The 21,414-nt window shown below is 40.2% G+C and overlaps 1 protein-coding gene across 2 annotated transcripts in view; it reads left to right on the forward strand.

The window, feature by feature from the left end:
• The first annotated feature begins 652 nt into the window (after nt 1-652).
• Nucleotides 653-21,414, forward strand: part of SACS (sacsin molecular chaperone) — a 62,499-nt gene continuing 41,737 nt past the window's right edge. The window contains exons 1-3 of one of the 2 annotated variants that reach the window (XM_061457656.1): nt 653-888; nt 2,385-2,465; nt 20,812-21,363. In XM_061457656.1, coding sequence (XP_061313640.1) covers nt 21,341-21,363 — 23 coding nt within the window. In that variant the 5' untranslated portion in view covers nt 653-888; nt 2,385-2,465; nt 20,812-21,340. The remainder of the gene's footprint in view (nt 889-2,384; nt 2,466-20,811; nt 21,364-21,414) is intronic. The other variant, XM_061457655.1, reaches the window with a different exon arrangement.

Genomic DNA, 21,414 nt, shown 5'->3' on the forward strand with positions numbered 1-21,414 from the left:
GGAACAAAAAATCTTAGAAATGCTTTAAATGGTCCAGTCTTTGTTTCTGTTAAAGCTTGTATCTGAGTTCCCCAATTCTTCTGAGTTCTGCTTTAGGCAGAACTTGATCACATGAACAGGAATATGAATGTGAAGTAAATATGGAGCTAAATTTCAAAATGTGTAAGTGCTAACAGGTACTTGTGCCAACTTGGAAAAGAGAAGCCAAACTCGGGATGCTCCTGGTAGCACACGGACTTCTGGGTCTTCATCAGCACTGACAAAATTAATCTAAGGCAGTCTTAAAGAGCACGGGTAAAGCATGCTGGTGGTAAAGAGTGAGCCAGAAACAGAACAGTAAGGGTATTTACTGAAACTGTTAAACAGACAGAAGTTTTCAGAGATTTGTTCAAGTTGTGAACATTTTAAACATAAGCATTCTTTGACACAGCAGGATAGTTCAAGCATGAAATAAAAAGGTAGAAAATCTATTATCTTATATTGTAAGAAATATAATTTCTATTGTAAGAAATGTAGAAAGTGAAGAAATAATGCAGCAAAATGTCAGGTTGCACTGGGCTCCTGAAACCTGACGTTAGTCAGGACCATATCTCTTTAAAAAAAAAAACCACAACAAACCACACACAAAGAAAGAAAAAACCCATGCTGGGAAGGGGGAGCTAAAGCCTCTGCTGCATTGGGCTGTTGGGAGATATCGGCTGCAGCAGCAGTCCCGCATCCCTCCGCAGCCTGCTAATTTTGCAAAAGAGGGGGGGAAGGATCGTTTTGTGGTCCAGATGCTGTCAAACACAAGCAACCAATGGAAGAAATGGCACAATGAGCAAGCAAGCATGTGGAAGCAGTTTGTGAAGAAATAGTTAAACACCGAGCTTTGTCCCAGCAGATGCTGTAAGTACGAGCTCAATGGCAGATCCTGTGGTCACTGCAGTTGTTTGTGGGAGATATTTTATGGCTATCCTGGTGCTTTTAGCACTCACTGGTGAAGAAAACATTGACTGTGACACTTTTAATAATGTATTTAGACAAATAACTGTACTGCCTGTGTCTCTACTGGATTTTGGGGTGACTCCTGAGCTGCAGTGCGCTGGCAGGGAGGTTGAAACATGGGACTTTGCACATGAGCTTGTTCTCCTTTCCTGACAGCTTCTCTGGGCTTTGCTCTATAGATGTGCTAGTGTATTGCAGCAGTACCACCCTCCTTGTGCAAAGGCCTCTCTCTGAATTTCAGCACTGCCTTCAAGCACTGGGATACACAATACATTTTTTCACGCAGCAATGGCTGACCTAATTTAAAAAAAAATCCCAGAATTATTTCTTACACAAACTTGCTTCATGCCAAGTGCTTTCTTCTCATTTTTTTCTTATGTATGCTGTTGTAGAAAGCTTATGAAATTCCAATAGCTTTGTGTGTTACCATTGGGAGACTGGTTCTTAACATAGCTCTCCCAAAGAGAGTGCCAAGTATGATTTTTTACTCAAAGGAATGAAGATTTTCCAATCTTTGGTTGTTTCTAGCTGCAGTAGATGTATGTGTTTTTAAACGTAAACATTTTCTCTTATGGAAATCTGATGTCTTGTCTTTGGCAAATGACTTGCTGCTTTTTATTCTGCATATGCCCTAGTGATCTAGTGCAGCTTAAATAACAAGTTAAAAAGCTGAGCTAGAGCAAGTTTATTGCATTGTGTTTCTCAGCAAATGTTTTTTGGTAATCGGGCAATTTTTCTTTTTTATTGTAGCTAAAACTATTCATGTCAGCAGAGTAAAACACTAAGGAGTGAGAATTTTCCTTCTTATGAGATATTAATTTTGCTTTCACCTGTCTAAATACTGCATAAGGCATGGTGATTCTAAATCAAAGAATATATCACGTGTTTAACTGCCTTTGCGGCTATTTCTTGGTGCCTACCCAGCTGCTGCAGAAACCACTGGCAGCTCTCACTCCAGTGGCAGGGGACGTAACAGCAGGGCAGCTGTGACGAGCAGCCTGTGCTGGCTGTTAAGGAGGATGAGTAGTTGACGCAAGGAGTCTTTGTGCATCTCTTCTGGGACCTGGCAGAACTGCAGCTCCTAATGCTTATGGCTGCAGATAACTACACACTTCAGCCCGCATCACGCTGATTACCTCAGTGGGAAAGTAAGGCAGAGCTATCCTTACACCAAGGAACCCATCATTGCTTTTGGAGTTGCCCACACCTTGTATTCTTGGAGGTATTACAGCAACTTCTTATTGCTTACTACCAGAAACTGATTTATAAGCCAAATTTAGCCTTTAATGAGCTTGTAAGAAAATACTATTACCTAGGGAGTGCTCCAGCAGTGAATGTGAATGCTGAGGCTGTGGTATTGTCAGTGTTCATTCTTACCCCTCCCTCTCCTGTGTCAGGATTGTCACACTCCCAAGCAGCATCTCTGGTTGGAATCAGGATTTCCAAAGACTTGAGTGAGTAATCACTTGCATTGTCATGTGAGTACTACAAGAATACAAAAACTTAATGTCACATAGAGAATTTCTGTTCCCATACTGAAAATGTGCAGGACCATCACATAATTTAATTAGATCAAAATGTTTTATAGGCTGCTTACTGTCCTGTGAAGACAGTGGGAAAAATTCATCTCCTGTGTACTTCCATTGTGTTCAGCAGAATTACACTGCGATGAATTTGGTGTTTTTTGGGTCCAACTTGAAAACCTTCTATTTCTTGTCGCTCTTTCTTAATTGTTTTCCTGTTTCTCAGAAATTATTTTTTACATACTGCAGGGCAACAGGCCCAGATTCATAAAACAATACTATAGAGGATCTAAGATGCCCAAGCTAGGACCATGCTTGCCTGAGGGTCCCTGTAAAGTCAATGGAAACACAGGGCCACTTGCAGGAAAACTGATATACCACATACCTAAAATTAGTCAGTGGTAATTGCACTTCACAGTGGTTGGGGCTGCTTGGATGCTGCTCTCAACAAGAATAGTTTCTGAAATACTGGATGAATTTTTATGTCAAAATATAGAAAAATGCAGGTTTTTATATTTATAGAATCATAGAATGGTTTGGGTTGGAAAGGACCTTTAGATCATCTAGTTCCAACCCCCCTGCCATGGGCAGGGACACTTCACACTAAAAATAATCCAAAAAATAACAATCCAAAAGAGCATTTTCTTGAAGAGTTTAAACAGTGTCTAGCAGCCCAGTTTGTACGAACCCTTGGAATAACACATGGAATTGAAAAAAATCAAGCTGGATTTTGAAGTATTTGATCTTTTGGAAGATTTAATCTTTTTAGAAATAAGTGCTAGTTCATTCAGCAATATTTTTTTTTCTTATACACACACGTATTCAGCAATTATTTCTGCCTCAGCTAAGAAATAAAACAAGTCACACATTATTTGGTACAGTAGGTTTTCTCTGTAGATCATTATCAGGTTTTTCTTTTTAAGTGTTGTCGTGGTTTAAACCCAGTCAGGTAACTCGTTCACTCACTCCCCCCCTTCTTTCCCTCCCCCTACTCCCGGAGGGACGGACAGGAGAATCGAAAAGAATGCAACTCCCACGGGTTGAGATAAGAACAGTTTAGTAACTAAGGTATAACACAGATCGCTACTGCTACCACCAATGATAATAATGATAAAGGAAATAACAAGGAAAGAGAATACAACACTTCAGCACCAGCCGACCGATAACTCGCCCCCCTCAGCCCGACCAAGCACCGACCGATACCTCCTCCAACCCTGCAGTCTCCCAGCCCTTCCGGCTAACTCCCAGTTACATCCTGGGCATGACATGCTGTGGTATGGAATACCTCTTTGGTCAGTTTGGGTCAGGTGTCCTGTCTCTGCTTCCTCCTGGCTTCCCCTCCCCCCTGGCAGAGCATGAGGCTCACAAAGTCCTTGGCCAAACCAAACCATCATTGTTATCAGCTCTGTTCCCAGGCTGAAAGTCAAAACACAGCACTGCATCAGCTACCAAGAAGGGGAAAAATGACTGCTACTGCTGAACCCAGGACAAGTGTGTATTTAATGGATATGTTTACATTTTAGCAGTCTTTAACTAAACCTTTAAATGGGGTGGTCTAGTTTATCAGCATTTTTCATCTTTTTGATCAGCTCAGTAGAAGACAGTCATTGTTTGGCATTTTTAGCAAGTATATTATTAGTTGTGATGGAGGTACACCAGAGGAAGGAAGGTTTCAAGCTGCCTGTGGAGACCTACGTGTCTTTGTGCAAAAGAAATGTGCAGCAGTGAAGGTCAGGCTAGAAAGAAAACGCTTAGCTGTCTTCCCTAAAACTACCTGTGGAAATTTTCTCCACAGTGGTCTGGTGGTGTAGTGTGGGGCGTCCCTGCCCATGGCAGGGGGTTGGAACTAGGTGATTTTAATGTCCTTTCCAACCCAAACCAGTCTAAGATTCTATGATTCTATGAAACCAAAATAAGGCAGCATTTCTGATGGGTGGTGTTTACACTCAGGACACAATGGGGCAGGTGTTTTGAGTTCCTCTTGTGACCCCTCAGGAGGGCACGAATGTGTGCCAGGTTCCTTTCAGTAGTAAGTAAGGTTTAGCTTCTTTTTTCTTACAGGAGAACGGCTGCATATCCCAGTCACCACCTATTTGAGATAAGACAGCTGGTGGAAAATAGTAAAGATCAGAGCTTTAATAATCTGGTCTCCCATGAAAAGGAACTAAAAATGTCACTATTTAAATTACCAGTTTTTCCTAGTTCTGGCTGGAATAAGAGTTAATTTTCTTCCTAGCTGCTAGTGCTGTGTTTTGGCTTTAGTTTAAGGATAATGCTGATTACACACCAATGTTTTAGCTGTTGCTAAGTAGGTGCTTACTCTAAATCAAGGATTTTTTCATTTTCTGTGATCTGCCAGTGAGGAGGAGCACAAGAAGCTGGGAGGGAGCACAGCCTCCTGACCTGAACTTATAAAGAAATATTCCATACTATAGGATGTATATAAACTGGGGGGAGTTGACCAGGAGGCACCAATAACTGCTTGGAGACCGGCTGATCATCAGTCATCAGGTGGTGAACAACTGTAGTGTGCACTACTTGTCTTTCTAGAGTTTTATTTCTTCTTTTTTTTCCCCTCCCTTTTCATTACTGTTATTGTATTAGTATAATATTTGATTTAATTTTAATTAACTGTTCTTATCTCAACCCATGGGTTTTACCTTTTTCTTCTGATTATTCTTCTTATCCCGTGTGTGGGAGAGAGTGAGTGGTTGCATTGTACTCAGCTGCTGGCTGGGGTTAGACCATAGCAGTTTTAGTTAAGGCTTCAGTGAAGAAAAAGGAACAGTTTGAACTTTGTTTTAGGTTAGGCTAATTTTACCTGGCTGTCTCTTTGTTAGTTATATCTGGTACACTCTGGAATTCTGCAGCAATAACAGCAAAATTATCATCAGGTTTTAACTAATGTAAGCTGAGATCATGAAGAACATGATAGTAGCTTCAGAGTGGTCTGATGTACTTTACAAGCAGGCACCAGGTGTTGCTGATTCCTGTTCCATAAAAGCATTTGCACTATGAAAAAATTGCTAATGTTAGGAGATGTATGGAGACCTGTTGGGAGAGAAGCAGAATTGCAGTACTGTGCTCTCAATCTTTGCTTGTGTGCCTGCACTTTCCCCATAAAATGCCTCCTATAAACCTTCCCCTTTCTTCTCAAATTTCTCCCTCCATATCCTCCACCTTCCCACACCAGCTGTATTCCTACATGAATTACCACTTCTGATGGACTCTCATGAGATTTCTTGTAATAGCACTGTCCATGGCCAGCCTCAATCATCCAGCAGCATCTCATATTTCTCCTACTCCCCAAGAGCGGATGTGGGGGCCCGGGCCATATCTGTGATGCTAAATAAGAGAGCTAGGGAAGAAAAATCTACTGAGGTCCTTAGCTCTATCCTTTGTACTCAGAAGTGTATCCAAGCTCATGCCTACATAGGACCAGCACAAGCCTATGCTGAGTCAGGGTCTCGAGAGAGTCCATGGACGAGAGATAGAGCAAGCTGTGCACTGGAGGCTGATTTTTGGACTTTAGAGTGACAGGCATTAACAAGTAATTTTCACCTCATTACCTTCATGTTTATATTGGACTGGCATTGGAGATTCTTCCCTGGCACTTGGCATAGGCTCCTGTTACCTCAGCAGCCCTGTATCATGCAGTGTCTCAGCCTGACGGTGTTCATCACATTAAATTAGATTTAAGAGCTGACAAAGTTCTTTCTGGTTTTCTTTGCTTACTTCTGTCAATTCTAAACACATCTTTTAAACTGTATTGGCATACAGTTGTGGTGTAGAAAGCTCATCACTTTGGGATATATACAATTATAAACAATGAATTACTTAGTTGCATATTTTAGAGAGCACTCCCCTACTGCAGAAAAATGGATCACTAGACCTGAAAGAGCTTTTCCATCTCTTCTGTGATGCCAAAACCTGATTTATTTCAGTTTCTCATTAGCTGTGACAAGGATGATGTCAGACAAGCTGTGCATGCCCTGTCTTATAAATAATAAATGAGAAGGACCATGTCTTCTCTTTCTCTAATGGATCAGTGTTATAGCTGGATAGAAAATGCACCAGCCTGCTTTATGGAACATAATGGAGTAACAAAATTGCTCATACTCAGTTGAATTAATTGATCCCATGGAGTCCTGTTTGCCCCTTTATCTTAACCTCTGGCATCTCTCTCATCAAGATATAAAATACTACTTCTATTAAAAGGAATAACAACAAGCTGCTAAATTTTATAAAAAAAACCCCTATAAATAACAGAAAAAATGCATATTTTGGTCATCCTAAACTCTAGAATATAAAATCTTCCAAATACCCTTTCTGTGCAGCTTCATTTCTTAATTATTAATGTAGCAACTCCTATCTGAAATATGCTTCTCATTTCTTTCTTTCTATTGCAGTACTTGTAGAGAGAGGGTCGTTGTTATAATCTTCTCATTAATCATAATTTTTGCTAATAAGGTGCTGTTCAGTAAAGTAGTTCAAAACACTCTGCAAACACTCATGAATGTGGCTTTATGATACCCCTGTTGCTTAATATAGCTGTTTGTGAATAACGTAGTTCTGTTTCATATGCTGAAATGTCCATATTCAGTCCCTTGGTCACTTTCTTTCAGTGTTAGGCTACCATTTTAGGTATTTTAATCAGGAAATAAGAGCATTGAAATACCTGTTTAGAAAGTAATATCCCAACTTGGGTACATTGTGACACAATAAAAGAAAAAGAAGAGACGTTAAACATGGGCACACCAAATCCTGTCAGAGTTCTTCTAAGAATATTTTCCAACAGTTGCTGTTGTGAATGGCACCTGCTAAATAAACAGGCTACATGTCAGTGCTTTCACGCTGGTTTGCAGCATCAACAAATGAGTTAAGTATTCTCAACTTTAAAAAGATTTTCTCCCAACTGTCTTGGCATGCTCTATCAAACCAAATAACTGTGTTAATCTCCTTCCTTCTGCAATATTTGGTATTCCTAGATGAAAATTTTCAGCATAGTGTGTCCCAATTTAGAGATGAAGCCTCTTACTTATGAAGAAGAAATTCATACAGATAAATTTCCTGCTTAAAAGCATACTAGCCATAGGGAGAAAATGCCATACCATTTGTCATCAGTTTTGGCTGACAAATGACAAAGAGATGGAAATACTTTTGGTCATGTCTGTCAAACTCTGTCCATACTTTACTTGTACAAGTATGTAGTGATCATAAGTGTCCTTTCCTGCTGCTTTTATAAAAAACTAGGCTTGAAGGAAAAGAGAGAAAAAGAAAATGTATTGATTTTTTTTATTAGCATCAGTAACCTAAAATAAAATATGGCCTTGCAACGAACGCTTCAGAAGTATCTGTGGGTCTGAACAACACCCTTTTCCAGGTAGATGAGCAGCACTCATCAGAGTTTGTTTCACTTTTGAGTCTGTTTCTGAAACAGCTCCCTATAGTTGGCAGGAAAATTTGGCTGACTGCTATGTGGAATTGCTCTGGAGAAAGAAGATAGCCTACAAGATACTCCCCACTTCTTGTTTATGGAGCTGCCTCTTTCCTTGACATGAGTTATGGAGGCAAGTCTGTGATAGCGACTTTACACTATAAAAGTACCATTTTTACACAACCTAACCATAATTATTTCAGGCATTTTGACCTAAACCAAACCCTACTGCTTCCTCAAAACTCCCACAAATCTGCCAAGGCTACAGGGATGTCACATGAAACACAGGGATCCGGGAGGAGGGTACACACTTGGTGTGTGGCCCAGGTCTAGCCTCATTCCGACCTTGAGCACATGTGAGTTGGTATGTATCTGAAATACTGGATTCTGCACCTAGGAAGGAGTGATGCCAGGCACAAGTATAAACTGGGAGAAGAGTTGCTGGGAAGCAGCCCTGCAGGAAAGACTGTTCTGTGAAGAGCAGCTAAGGACTTTGGGCTTGTTTAGTTTGGAGAAAATGAGGCTGAGGGGCAACCTCATTGTTCTCTACAGCTTCCTGAGGAGGGGAGGCGGAGAGGGAGGTGCGGAGTTCTTCTCCCTGGTATCCAGTAAAAGGATGTCTAAGAAGGGTTCAAAGCTGCACCAGGGGAGGTTCAGACTGGACATTAGGAAGCATTTCTTTACTGAGAGGTTGGTCAAACACTGGAACAGGCTTCCTAGAGAGGTGGTCAATGACCCAAGCCTGTCAGTGCTTCAAGAGGCATTTGGACAATGCCCTTAATAACATGCTTTATTTTTTGGTCAGCCCCGAATTGGTCAGACAGCTGGACCAGATGATCATTTTTTGCCCCTTCCAACTGAAATAGTCTATTCTATTTAGACTGGGGACCAGTTGGTGCTAATGGTAAGGAAGGAAGTTGTAGGTGCATTTTTCTCCTCTCTGCCTTCCAAAAATATCTTAAAGAACTCTAGTTTAGTAATGAAATACTAAAATTGCACAATCTTTCAGCTACTTCAGTGTTATGGCAGCACCATGTTCTGCTAACAGGTACTATAGGCTCTGTTTCTTGGTCTGTGATCATGGGGTTGATACTGGGGTGTTGCAACGGTCTCTGTTAGGGGACTAAGAACTGCTGTAAGGAGAGGCAGGTCTCCACACTTAGAGCAAGCCGATTTTACTCAAGTACTGTACTATATATTAAATACTGCTCAAACATGCCAGGCAAGCCCTAGGTATAAGATACTATAAATCTGACATTGGCTGGTTGACCCTGATGGGCACAGTCTTTGATGGTTTAGTCTCTGAGGATGAAACGGCTGGACTTGAGAGCTCTTCAAAGATCAAAGCTGGAACTGGAGGCCTTCTTCTGTCTTCCCCAAGTGCCACTGGAGTCTATATACACTTTTCCGTAGGTCAGGACTAGTCTGATCCAGTCTTCTCTACTCACAGGTCTGCTCTCTTTGCTCAGGTGGCTGTTACGTATTTGCAGGCTGGTTCCTGATTCTTCCTAATAGTTGCAGATTGAGTACCTTTACTCTAGATTTGATACTATTATGTCACTATACCAAACAAACAGCTATTACAAAATATTTTGCTCCCTGCCCTAAATCAAAGTCCTGTGGTATGTCTGGGTGCAAGGCAAAAGGCATGTATTTTACTTTTCTATCTTAAAGTGGGCAGTCTTGTGGTATGCCTGGGTGCAAGCAAACATCAACACTGAAATTCCCTGTAGGGTTGGAAAAGATGTGTGGAAGAGAGCAGTGCTCTATTGTCATAGGCTGTAAAGCCTTTATTGGAAGATGCTGATCAGTCTCCAAAGCTGACACTTTTGTCTGCTTGCATCTCCTGAGAACCTCACTGCTTTTGTAATTCATTTTTCCCCACTCTAGGCTCAATTTATTCTGGGATAATTTAAAGCTACATACTTTTGTGCCCTCAGGATCTAATAAGTTAAATAGGACTTCCTCTTTTCCTGTGTTCATTCATTTAATAGATTTATAAATAATAATCTGCCATTTTGGGGGCTTTTTCTTTTGTTCTCCTAGGCTAAGGAGGCCAGTTTCTTTTAGTCTCTGCTTAGAGGAGAGAGAACAGGCTGTTGATTTCCTTAGCAATCCGTACGGTTTCATGTCATGTCTTTGGGGAACTCTCATTAGGTTCTTATTATCATCTGCCATAGAGCTGGTTCTTATCTACCATCACTGTAATAATTTCCATCTTTTCCTGCTTAACTGACAGTTTTCATTGTGGTCAGTGTTTCTAAACTTCAGGAGATGAGGTTTATGCCATTTCTTTTCTCTGGAATATAATTTTAAAATAGAGAATATTAGGTTGACTGCATATTTTGTTGTTTTTTAACTTACTTTGCATTTGCTTTGATGTCTTAAATTAGTCTGTCCTTTCCAAAGCTTTGCACACTATTGATCTGTAAAAGGATCTGTAGTTGCCCCAATCACTTTCTTTCCTCATCATATAGTACTAACCTCTGTTTAATTTATTAAAAATATTTCCTATTAAACCTGCAATTTTGTGTCCCAGAGTTCTTGAACAGCAATAATCTGGTTTCTTTCAACTAGAGTGAGTTAACTCCTACCTCAGTTATGGAATCTCAATTTCTGCACATTTTTTTCTACTAGCCATGTAATCTTGGTACCTGTATTGAAAGACAAAAATAAATGGGAATGCTGCTTGCTTCTGCTTCTTTACCTCTGTTACAGGTTGTGCATGAGGTTTTCTAAGTATAAAAGCCATATCTCAACTTCTGTCCAGAAATCGTTTGGAACCTGTTGCAGGGTAGGATCTGCATCATTTGGTGAAGTGGTACACTACACATAGTCTGCAGTCCAAAGCTGATGTGAATGTCCCTGACATGATAAATCAGAGCTCATTTTTGTCAGATGCAGTTATATCAGCAATACACACTTGCCTCAGCTGGAGATACCTCAAACCAGGGCTGTCTGCACACCTCATACCTCCTGAAGGACAGAATGACTTGGCAGGGTCATGATGTTATCAAAATTATCTTATCATGAGCTTTCCAGTAATTTAACATAAAAAAAAGGATTTTTGCAATAGTGATTTTGGACAGGATAAATACTGGGAGAAGGCTTGGCTTCTCGAATGCTCCTTTGAATGCTGCTAATACCTTCTCGTCCATAAAAGTGTTGGGAATATTATGTAACTAGACTTGAAATTCAATCGTTAGGTTTTTGTCATTCAAATGCAGATTTCTGAATTATAGGTCTGAGAATTTCAATCTATCTCAAACCTTAAAGGAGGATACACTGCAAAACATATTCATAATGCAAATAAATCACATTTATATATATCTGATACAGGTTAGTGTTTTGTGGCTATCAATCCTGCCTGAATCCAAATACCTGTAAGCAAAGGGGATAACCTCCATATAGCAATTAATTATTTTAATGACAGAAAAAAATAATTCAGCACTTGAAACAGCTTTGCTTCTCAGGACTTTCAAATCACTGTGATAAGCAGTCCTTTCCAATCTTCACTGCAATCATAAGAGTAATAATGAAAAAAACCCTGAACTGTCCTTAGAAGACAGAAAGTCCAGCTGCTCCTAACAGCGGGGTAACATCCATCCTGACTGGCCATCTGTGCTGCAAGGTGATCAAAGAGGAAGATACTGGGCCAGAGAAGGTAGTGAGATCAGCTATAACATTGGAAGCTGAGGTTACTCAGTGTTCAGGGAATGTTAATGCCTAAACCAAACATCAATTCATTTTACTGATTAAAGACACTCTTTTTAAAGATCTGAACTCATCTGCTTTTAATTTAAATGTTGATGTAAGATTGGTAGGAAAATTTGAATATGGCTAAGCCCTTCACTTGAAGGTTTTCTGGTTTCAGCTGGGATAGAGTTAATTTTCTTCCCAGTATCTGGTACAGCGCTGTATTTTGGATTAGTATGAGAGTAATGTTGATAACACACTGATGTTTTAGATGTTGCTAAGTAGCACTTATTCAGCTTCTCATTCCCTGCCAGTGAGAAGGCTGGAGGGGCACAAGAAGTTGGGAGGGGACACAGCCGGGACACCTGAACCAAACTGGCCAGAGAAATACTCCATATCTTAGAACACCATGCTCAGTATATAAACCAGAAGGAAAGCTGGCTGGAGGGGGCTGATCACTGCTCGGGGACAGGCTGGGCATAAGTCAGTGGGAGGTGAGCAACTGTATTGTGCATCACTTGTGGTTTATTTTTCTTGAGTTTTGCTTCTTTTCTCTTTTTTTTTTTTGTGATCTTTCTTATCATTAGACTTACTACCATTTGTATTATAATATTTTACTTTATTTCAGTTCTGTTCTTATCTCAACCCGTGGGTTTTCCCTTTTTCCGGCTCTCTCAAATCCACTGAGGAGTGGGGAGGGAGAGAGGAGTGAGCAAGTGGCTGTGTGGTACTCAGTTCCCAGTTGGGGTTAAACCATGACAGAAGGTGAAATAAAAATTATTTTAAACACATGTGAAAGGAAAACTTTCCATATATATGTATTACTTAGGATAACCATTTGGAGTTTGTTTTACTTATAGGTAAGAAATTTTCCTTAAGTATACTTTTTTCTGCTTTAGACATTTGAACATAGACAAATACTTTATTATTTGTGATCATCTGAAACAACACAAATTGCATTCTGATACAGTATACTTGAGACTAAACTGTCTGTTAGTAGTTTACAAGGTAGGAGGCAAAACAGATGAAGAATTCAAATACCAAGATTAGGTATTCAGAATTTAGGGCATAACTGACATTATGGTGAATAAGCATGCTTCCTCAGTTCATCTTTAAAGTAGGTTCATTTACTGTTTCATCCCAAGTGCATTTCTGCAAAGTGCATTTCAGGTCCACTCTTTGAGTTCAGTTATCTGTTAAAATGATCTTCTGTGTACAGCACTGTAAAGGGCCTTCCGGTAACCATGAAGGATGTTTGGTTTTCCTTGTATTTCAGCTTCTAGTAATGCTGCAAAGCAAAAATCAAGGTGTGAAATCAAGCTGTGAGTTTTCCAGGTTACTGTTGAAGAAGAGTGCTCAAGAAAGATATTTTTGGAGCTAAAATCTTCATTTCAGAAATCAAAAAAAATCTCATAAAAACAAAGAAAAGGAACTCTGAAAAGTACTCATCAACCCCTTGAGAATTTTATTTTCAGAACACTTGCCTAACTACTTTTCCTTCCAGCCCTGTATCACTTGCAGAGTCTGACCTCAACAAAAAATACTGACGGCACAGTTATTCTGAAATGTTAGTATTTTCTGTACAAGGGCTCATTTCCAATCCTGACCTTCATGTGGTTTCTCATGAGGCTGACATACCACTGTTAGATAATTCAGAGACTCTTGTATTGGCAAATCTGTACAGAACAGTGTGCTGCTATGGGGGATACTCCAGACTAGCTCAGATACTAGAAATTATATAGCTGTGTTAGTGTTCAGTTCAGAGTTAGTGTACCCTTCCTTAGAGAAAGTAGAGCTTATCAATTCAGCTGGGTATCTAAATGACATTGTATTGTGCAGTCAAGTCATAAACCATATTCCTGCTATTTTTTTTTTCCTCTGGTTAATGGCTCCATTGTTTGTATGTGACTGCAGACCTCTTTATGCTTCTGTATTATGGTTCATAGACAGCCTTAGTTTCCTGTTTCATTAGAAAACCCATTAAATGATTCAGAATTAACTCTTAAGTACAAATGGTTCTTCTGCTTGTCCTTTTGTGTGGCATCCACTGCTTTCAGTTTCACAGGAGAGGTCCTAAAATCTCTGAGTTTCTGGAGAACAGCAGTGAGGTTTTAACTACATGAATCTTCCCTCAATTTTGTTGGGGGGAGGTTTAAGCCTTTTTCTCCAGCTGCTATGCAGTGGTGAGAAATCACTTTGAGACATTTTCATGTGGTATCTATTAGGTTACTGCATCAGAATTTGATGAAAGGATTCTTCATGCAGTCCTAGATGTTTAAGATCAAATGATCCCAGTGTAAGATCATTTGAAAACCACAGAATCAAACTGTTGATTAGTCATATTATTACAAACAATTTTTAGAGCTTTCCTACTGTTGTGTGTAGTCATACTTCCTGAGTCACCTTTTCCATAAGTTGAGTATTGCAAATTTTGTGTTCAGCACGTTTGCTTGTTGGGAATTGTATTTCCTTTGCTCCCTTGAGAAAGAAACATGAGGTTAGCACAGGACCTACTTTTTTTGTGTGTGTGTGTTTCAATTAACTTAGTCTTATTCTTGACAGTCAGTATTGTGGGTTTTGTGGCCCCGAGACAAATTTCCTCTACTCCATGGCTTATGGTAGTAGTCATCTTAGCTGATGTATTTGTGCAGTGTTGAGCTGAAGACTGCCTTTGCCTTGAGAACCACAGGGCTGTTAGCTCGGCTTACTGCTCCACTTGGTCTTGGTGCAAGCAGTCACTCCATTTGCTCAGGTAACTCTGAACTGTCCTGCAGTAAGTGCTACAGATGTATCCATACAGCATCCACTGCTTAAGTTTATGGCTTAACTTCACTGTCTGCTGCTGGAAGCTGTCATCTCTCTTCTAACAATAAAGAACTTTTCATAAGGAATGAATTTCAGTGACTATCAGATCACCACGTTGTGGTGAGGAGAGGGGGTTCACTCAGCTTGAGGGAACCATGCAACCTTGCTGCAGATAACAGACCTTAACATTGCTTTGAACTTGCCCTGGACTCTGGTGTGTGTTTTGATGAGCAATGTGTCTGCTCTCCACAACACTCTTGTTGGCGCAGCTTTTTTTCTCTTCTAAGTCTTGTGGTTTCAGTAGGTGTTAAAATTGCCTAAATGAAAGCCAGTTGCAATTAATTCCTTGAACAAACTCATAAATCAGGCTTTTCTCAAATACCTGTTTGGACACCTGGTTCATGTAGTTGAGGTTAAATACACTCCCAGATTTATGATTGGCTTGGCAGAGTCTTCTGCTTGTTTTGGCCCCCTTCACTCCTCATGTGGCATATAGTCATCAACTCAGACTTAGCTGGGAATCTTCTTTGTGTGTGAAACTTCCTGCTATTGTAGGAACCTATGGCAATTATGGAGTTGCGGGTCAGTGATTACGATACTTGATGGGATCTAAGAGTGATAATTACTTTTTCTATTGCTAGCGTGGCCTTGGAAGGGAGTAGGCACAAACAACATTTGGTCTAAAAAAGCCTGTGACTCAAAATTTGCCTCGTTTTTCATCTGTTGAATATTTTTGCCCTTGTACATATATTTGACATGTTTTACCAATGCCTCAAAATCATCACACTCTAGAAAAAGAATCACTTCTGTACAGCTACTATCAGTCTGTCCTCTACATACAAATCAAGAGCGCAGTTTTTTTATTCATTATAATCTTAATAGCATTAATAATATAGTGTTCACAGTATTAATACTAACAATAGTATAAATAGTATTAAAGTGTTAGAATTTTTAAATCTTCTTAATTTACCTGTAATCTTAAAATATTATCTAACAGAGCATGAAAGCTCATGAAATGCATAACAGTATAAATGCAGAGCCATACACTTTGCTGATAGCACTGATTTATATCTGCTGATGGCCTGGACTACTCATTTTAATTAAATTTGCTGTACCAAAGCTGCCTAGACCATGAACATGTTAAGGACACATTTGCTTCCAGCATTTCTTGCTTGCTGGCACATTATTATATTACAGTGTGTCAGGTCCATCTCAAATTTCTGCAGAACAGCTTTCTTTGAGAAACGACTTTGTACACTTGTGTGGTACCTGCAGTTGTGTGATGGCTTAAATTTAATTTAACCTTTGATAGAAATGTGTTTTGAACCCAGCTAGTATACTTGTGCATTGACAGGAACAATTTGTGCTTAAGAGGTGATTGTCTTCTCAAAATCTGGATACCTGAATGGTCTTTTTTTCAAGATTTAGCTGCTCACTCTGGACTGTGCACTAGTTCTTGTGAGGGTGATTTAGGATCATTCAGACCCACTGCTGCTATTTCGTCGTGTGGGATTATAATTTTGAGAATTAAACTTGTCATGTGCTTCTGCCTAATAAATCCAGGAGAAAACAGAATTTAATGAAATGGTTGAGAAGTTTTGTATTTGTAATGGTGTACAGGAGATTACAAATTAGTCCTAAGATGACCCATATTACTTGAGGTCAGCGAGTACACCTCAGGCATATTGGGTTTCCAGCTTGTTCTGCCTCTCTTGGCACTCATTTGTCAGCCTTCAGTTTTGCCAGATACCCTTGCTTTTTCCCTTTTAAAGGGATGTTTCTCTCATGCTAACAGGTTTAGAAGAATGCAAGTTTTCTATTTGTGCCACAAAGCACATCTCCCTGTATTTGCTGGTAAAACCTTTACTGGCAAAACCAAAATGATGTTGGTTGTTGATACAAGTTGTAGATTATCATTTAATTTACAGTCTATAAAGAAAGCATTGTAGAGGGCAAGAGAAATGTCCTAACCCAAAAAAGTGGTTTTCTCCCATTCCATTTACATATCGACTATCTGTAGCTGTGATACTGAAAGGAGCTATGATTAGCTCGAGACGATTGTGCCATGATGTATCACACACACAGTATGCTAGAGATTGGAAGGGACCTCAAAAGATCATCTAGTCCAATCCCCCTGCCGGAGCAGGAACACCTAGATAATGTTACACAGGAATGTGTCCAGGCGGGTTTTGAATGTCTCCAGGGAAGGAGACTCCACAACCTCCCTGGGCAGCCTGTTCCAGTGTTCCGTCACCCTCACTGAGAAGAAGTTTCTTCTCAAGTTTAAGTGGAACCTCTTGTGTTCCAGTTTGTACCCATTACCCCTTGCCCTATCATTGTTTGCCACTGAGTAGAGCCTGGCTCCATCCTCGTGACACTCCCCCTTTATATATTTATAGACGCTTATAAGGTCCCCCCTCAGTCTCCTCTTCTCCAAACTATAGAGACCCAGCTCCCTCAGTCTTTCCTCATAAGGGAGATGCTCCACTCCCTTAATCATCTTTGTTGCCCTGCGCTGGACTCTCTCCAGCAGGTCCCTGTCCTTCTTGAACTGAGGGGCCCAGAACTGGACACAATATTCCAGATGGGGTCTCACCAGGGCAGAGTAGAGGGGAAGGAGGACCTCTCTCGACCTACTAACCACCCCCCTTCTAATACACCCCAGGATGCCATTGGCCTTCTTAGCCACAAGGGCAGAGTGTTGGCTCATGGTCATCCTGTCGTCCACTAGGAGCCCCAGGTCCCTCTCCCCTACACTGCTCTCTAACAGGTCGTTTCCCAACCTATACTGGAACCTGGGGTTGTTCCTGCCCACATGCAGGACTCTACACTTTCCCTTGTTATATTTCATCAAGTTACTCCCTGCCCAACTCTCCAGCCTGTCCAGGTCTCGCTGGATGGCAGCACAGCCTTCTGGCATGTCAGCCACTCCTCCCAGCTTAGTGTCATCAGCAAACTTGCTGATAGTACACTCAATTCCCTCATCTAAATCGTTGATGAATATATTAAATAATACCGGTCCCAGTACTGACCCTTGAGGCACTCCACTAGTTACAGGCCTCCAACTAGACTCAGCCCCATAGACTACAACTCTCTGGCTTCTCTCCTTCAGCCAGTTCGCAGTCCACCTCACTACCTGATCATCCAGACCACACTTCCTCAATTTAGCCGTGAGGATGCTGTGGGAGACTGTGTCCTCTAACCTTTAACACAAATGCTAGATACAAGCAAGGTAACCATGAAGGCAGCAGATGGATAGGGTACCTTTGCCTGTGCACATCCCACTAGTGACCCATGCTGTGGCTCTGGTCAGCACAGCTCTTGTGCTGTGCTGCTCACAACTGCTCTCCTTCTTGAGGCTATGTACCTCCTGTTGTTGCAGTCTTTCGTATTCCAACAGAAGTCAGTATAATCAATAATGGGTTTGTGATCAAATTGTTCTTTAAACTCTGTAAAACATAATTTGAGGATTAGCTACTGCTGTGCTTTGTTCATAAATTTTCTCCTCTAAATTTTGGATTGTGTTCAGTAATTCTGATAGTTCTTGCATGCTTGCCAGGCTGCTGGATGGAGTGTTAACAGTTTTTATTTAGTCGTTATTATTGAGAAAAGAATGTCAGGGTATGTGTACTTTAGGCTGTATTTAGTAGAATGTGAAGTGTAGACTGATCCCAATACTAAAAGGATGGATGATGACTGAACAGATAGTCAGATGACCAATAATGGTTTTCACACCAGAAATTTCTGAAACTTTAATATATATATCCAGGCAAGTTAGGTCTTTGCATAGCTATGCCTGTGGCACCATACCTCCAACTAATCACAGGCATTCACAAAACTTTCCCTAGATTGACTACTAAACTTCCTCCACTAAAATTCAGTTCAAGACAGACATAAAATCCTCCAGCAAAGGTGTTTCCTTTTGAAAACTAATAAATCCCACAGAAGAAAGTTGGCATAGGCAATGGTCGTAACTGCTTTTTTTTTTTTTTCAAGAACAGATCTTTTATTATGTCTACACTAATAAATTATATGACAGAATGTTCTCAGAGGCTGCAGCTCAGCATCATATAAAGCTGTAAGGTAGCCTGTATGACCACTTCAGGCACTGAAGAAGTGTAAGGTCAGGAAGTTAGTATGCCAGGGTCAGGCTGAATCTGGTATCCAGCAGCCAAGTTGGCTCACTTTCTTACCACAGAAGACAACACACAGATGACCATGTCAAAATCTTTCTAGGATTGTAATGTGATCTGGTAGCAAACTGACAACACCATTCAGTCACATCCATGCTGGCAAGACCAAGCTCCTTTGAGGACTATCAGAATGATTTGCTAGTGTAGACAGGTCACTTCATGCTGTCATATAACTTGTTCTTCTGATAAGCAAACTAGTTACTGAATTAATAACTTTTAGGCTGCTTTCAAGTACTTTGAACCTATCCATTTTCTGGACAAGGTGTGACTGTAAAAAATCCTAGAAGATATTTTTATTTTCATGGGGTGTGTCGGTACCAAGAGCAAATGACATATCAAAGGGCTTTTCAGTGCCATGAGAGAAATGCAGCAATTACTGACTTACTAAGATAATGGATTTGGCTAGAGTCTTGTCAGCATGCAAGTCATGCACAGTCCCATGTGCAAAATCATGCACAAAATCACAATGAATTAAAAAGCTTCCCCACAGCAGCATAATAAAGGACAATCTTTGAAAGCCTAAATCTAAAAATAGAATTCAGTCTGAGAAAGTGTGTCACTCACTAATTATGGAGAGGCTGCCTCTTAAAGTCATAATTAGCTTTCTATTACAAATCTATTTTTTTTTCTGTTTTCTTCCCCAAGACAATTGAAGCTGCTCAAGTAACTTCAAATATTTTTCATGTGCAATTTTACTAATGGTGTTTTAGGGTAAATGGTATAAGCTTGCCTGATCTTCCAACAATGGCTGCTTCACAGAGTGCCAGGACCCGCTTGAGCCTGGCTTTCCACTGCAGCCAAAATGCCTTTCCTTGGAGCTCCCCTCCCAACTGCAACCCACTACGCAGCAAGGCTGCAACAGTTTTACTCTCTATGAAATCATTCCTACCTGGGTAAATGAGGCTGAATTTTCATGGCTGTTTGATTAAATCTGCATTACTTAAGTATAACTTAAGTGTGGAACTTTTCTTTCAAGTACATGCTAGGTATACATCTAAGCACCTGTAGAAAAAAAAATTTATATTGAAGATATTTAGTAACACATTATGCTACGTTAAATTCTCCATGATGCTTTTCACGGCAAACGTACATTCAGAATTCATCTTCAGTCTGCATACTTTGATATTTCATTTACTACCTGAATAGAATCATAGAATAGTTAGGGTTGGAAAGTACCTTATTTCTAAGTATTAAAAAAATTTTAGGTACTCAAGCCACAAATTCTACCCTCCTTTTTTCGTACCATGTGTATTTCAGTATCACAACACATAGTCTAGTAGCTCATCTTTTGTGATTTAGCCACAGTTGTTTCCCTTTCTGGGTCAGGAAAGAAAGTCTCTGCATTACTGTCTTAAGAGGGACATACACAACTGCATATTATGAAAAGACTTGCCAACACTGTCAGAGGCTCAGAGACAGATTTACATTTGCACAGATGCACAACAATAATGGAATACCACTTTTGTCCTTCCGGCTCTCAAACATATCCCTTTTGGGTAATAACATGTATACTGAATGAAACATCTTCTGCTGCTTGACAGCACATGCCTTGTCTCACTTATGCACTATTCTGGTGTATCAGCTAGAAGGAAATAGTTTCTGAAAGTATGTGCAGCATAGGGTAGATGTTGACCTATATAGATGGGAATGGGGGTTAGCTGGGAAGACTTTGAATCCTCCTTATGGAAAGTCATTGCAAGCTGGCTAATCTCTTCTCCTAGCTGCAAGCCATTTGAACAGAAGGGCAAAATCCTTCTCTGTAAATGTTCTGTCCATCTTGTCATTTTGTTTGATGGCATAATTTTATGTCAAGCCTGTAATATACATCCTAGAAGCTTTTTTTTTTTTTTTTTTAATAAGCAGATACTGGGACAAAACAAAAAAATAGAAAACTTGCCCATTTATTCAGTACACTTACAGCTCCGTGTGTTCATTATTGTACTGATTGTTTGACATTGTACTGGAGGAGAAGCAGGAAACCTCACTGCTCTTTTTCAGTTCTCCATGTGCTTACAAGTACTGTAATGCACAAGGCAGTTATAATTAGCATCATGACTCACATAATACTAGTAACTGCAGCTATGCTCTCAGAGGAAATGACTTTTCCATATCCTTCAGTTCAATTCTGCTTTGTATTAATGGCTCACCCCTTTTCTGTCTCTTATTCCAGAACTCCTGAGCTGATGTTAAGACGTGTTTTCTAGCAGGTGTGAGGGAGAAGACAGGTCAGACTTTGGCCCTCACAAATACTATTTCAACTGTGCCTGTTCCCAGAAAGAAGGAAGACAAAGTAGAAACAGCAGCTTCCAGAATTCCACTCCTCCAGAAGATAAATGTAAACCAATTGCACAAGAACATAGCCTGAATTCAGTTAAAGAAGCCAGACAATAACTCCTTGCTTTCTGGGACCTGTCCTCTTAAGTCTGTTCCTAATCACAAGAGAATGAACTTCTGTGAAGAATTTAGCAAGTGGCTTTAAAAGAGAACTGGAGAAGCAGCAGACAGTGAAGCACACAGACATCTTCGGTAGTTCAGGAATGGAGTGAACACTGAGTTAGTTTCACATGCTTGGGCTTTCTAGTGCCCACTGAAGAGATGATGAGCCACCAAACAAAGAAGATTAAAAATTAATTTGCTAATTTATAAGTCCAATATCTGCTTCATGTTCCTATCAGGAAGATATCAAAGAAAAAGAGACAATGGAGACCGAGGATAAGAACAGGTAAAAAAATAAAACATACAAACAACCAAGCAAAACTCCTGAAGGAACTTT

Source organism: Pezoporus flaviventris, unplaced genomic scaffold (assembly GCF_033815535.1).
Source record: "Pezoporus flaviventris isolate CSIRO_AGI_PZ_B2104156 unplaced genomic scaffold, CSIRO_AGI_Pfla_v1 ptg000025l, whole genome shotgun sequence".
Taxonomy (NCBI): Eukaryota; Metazoa; Chordata; class Aves; order Psittaciformes; family Psittacidae; genus Pezoporus; species Pezoporus flaviventris.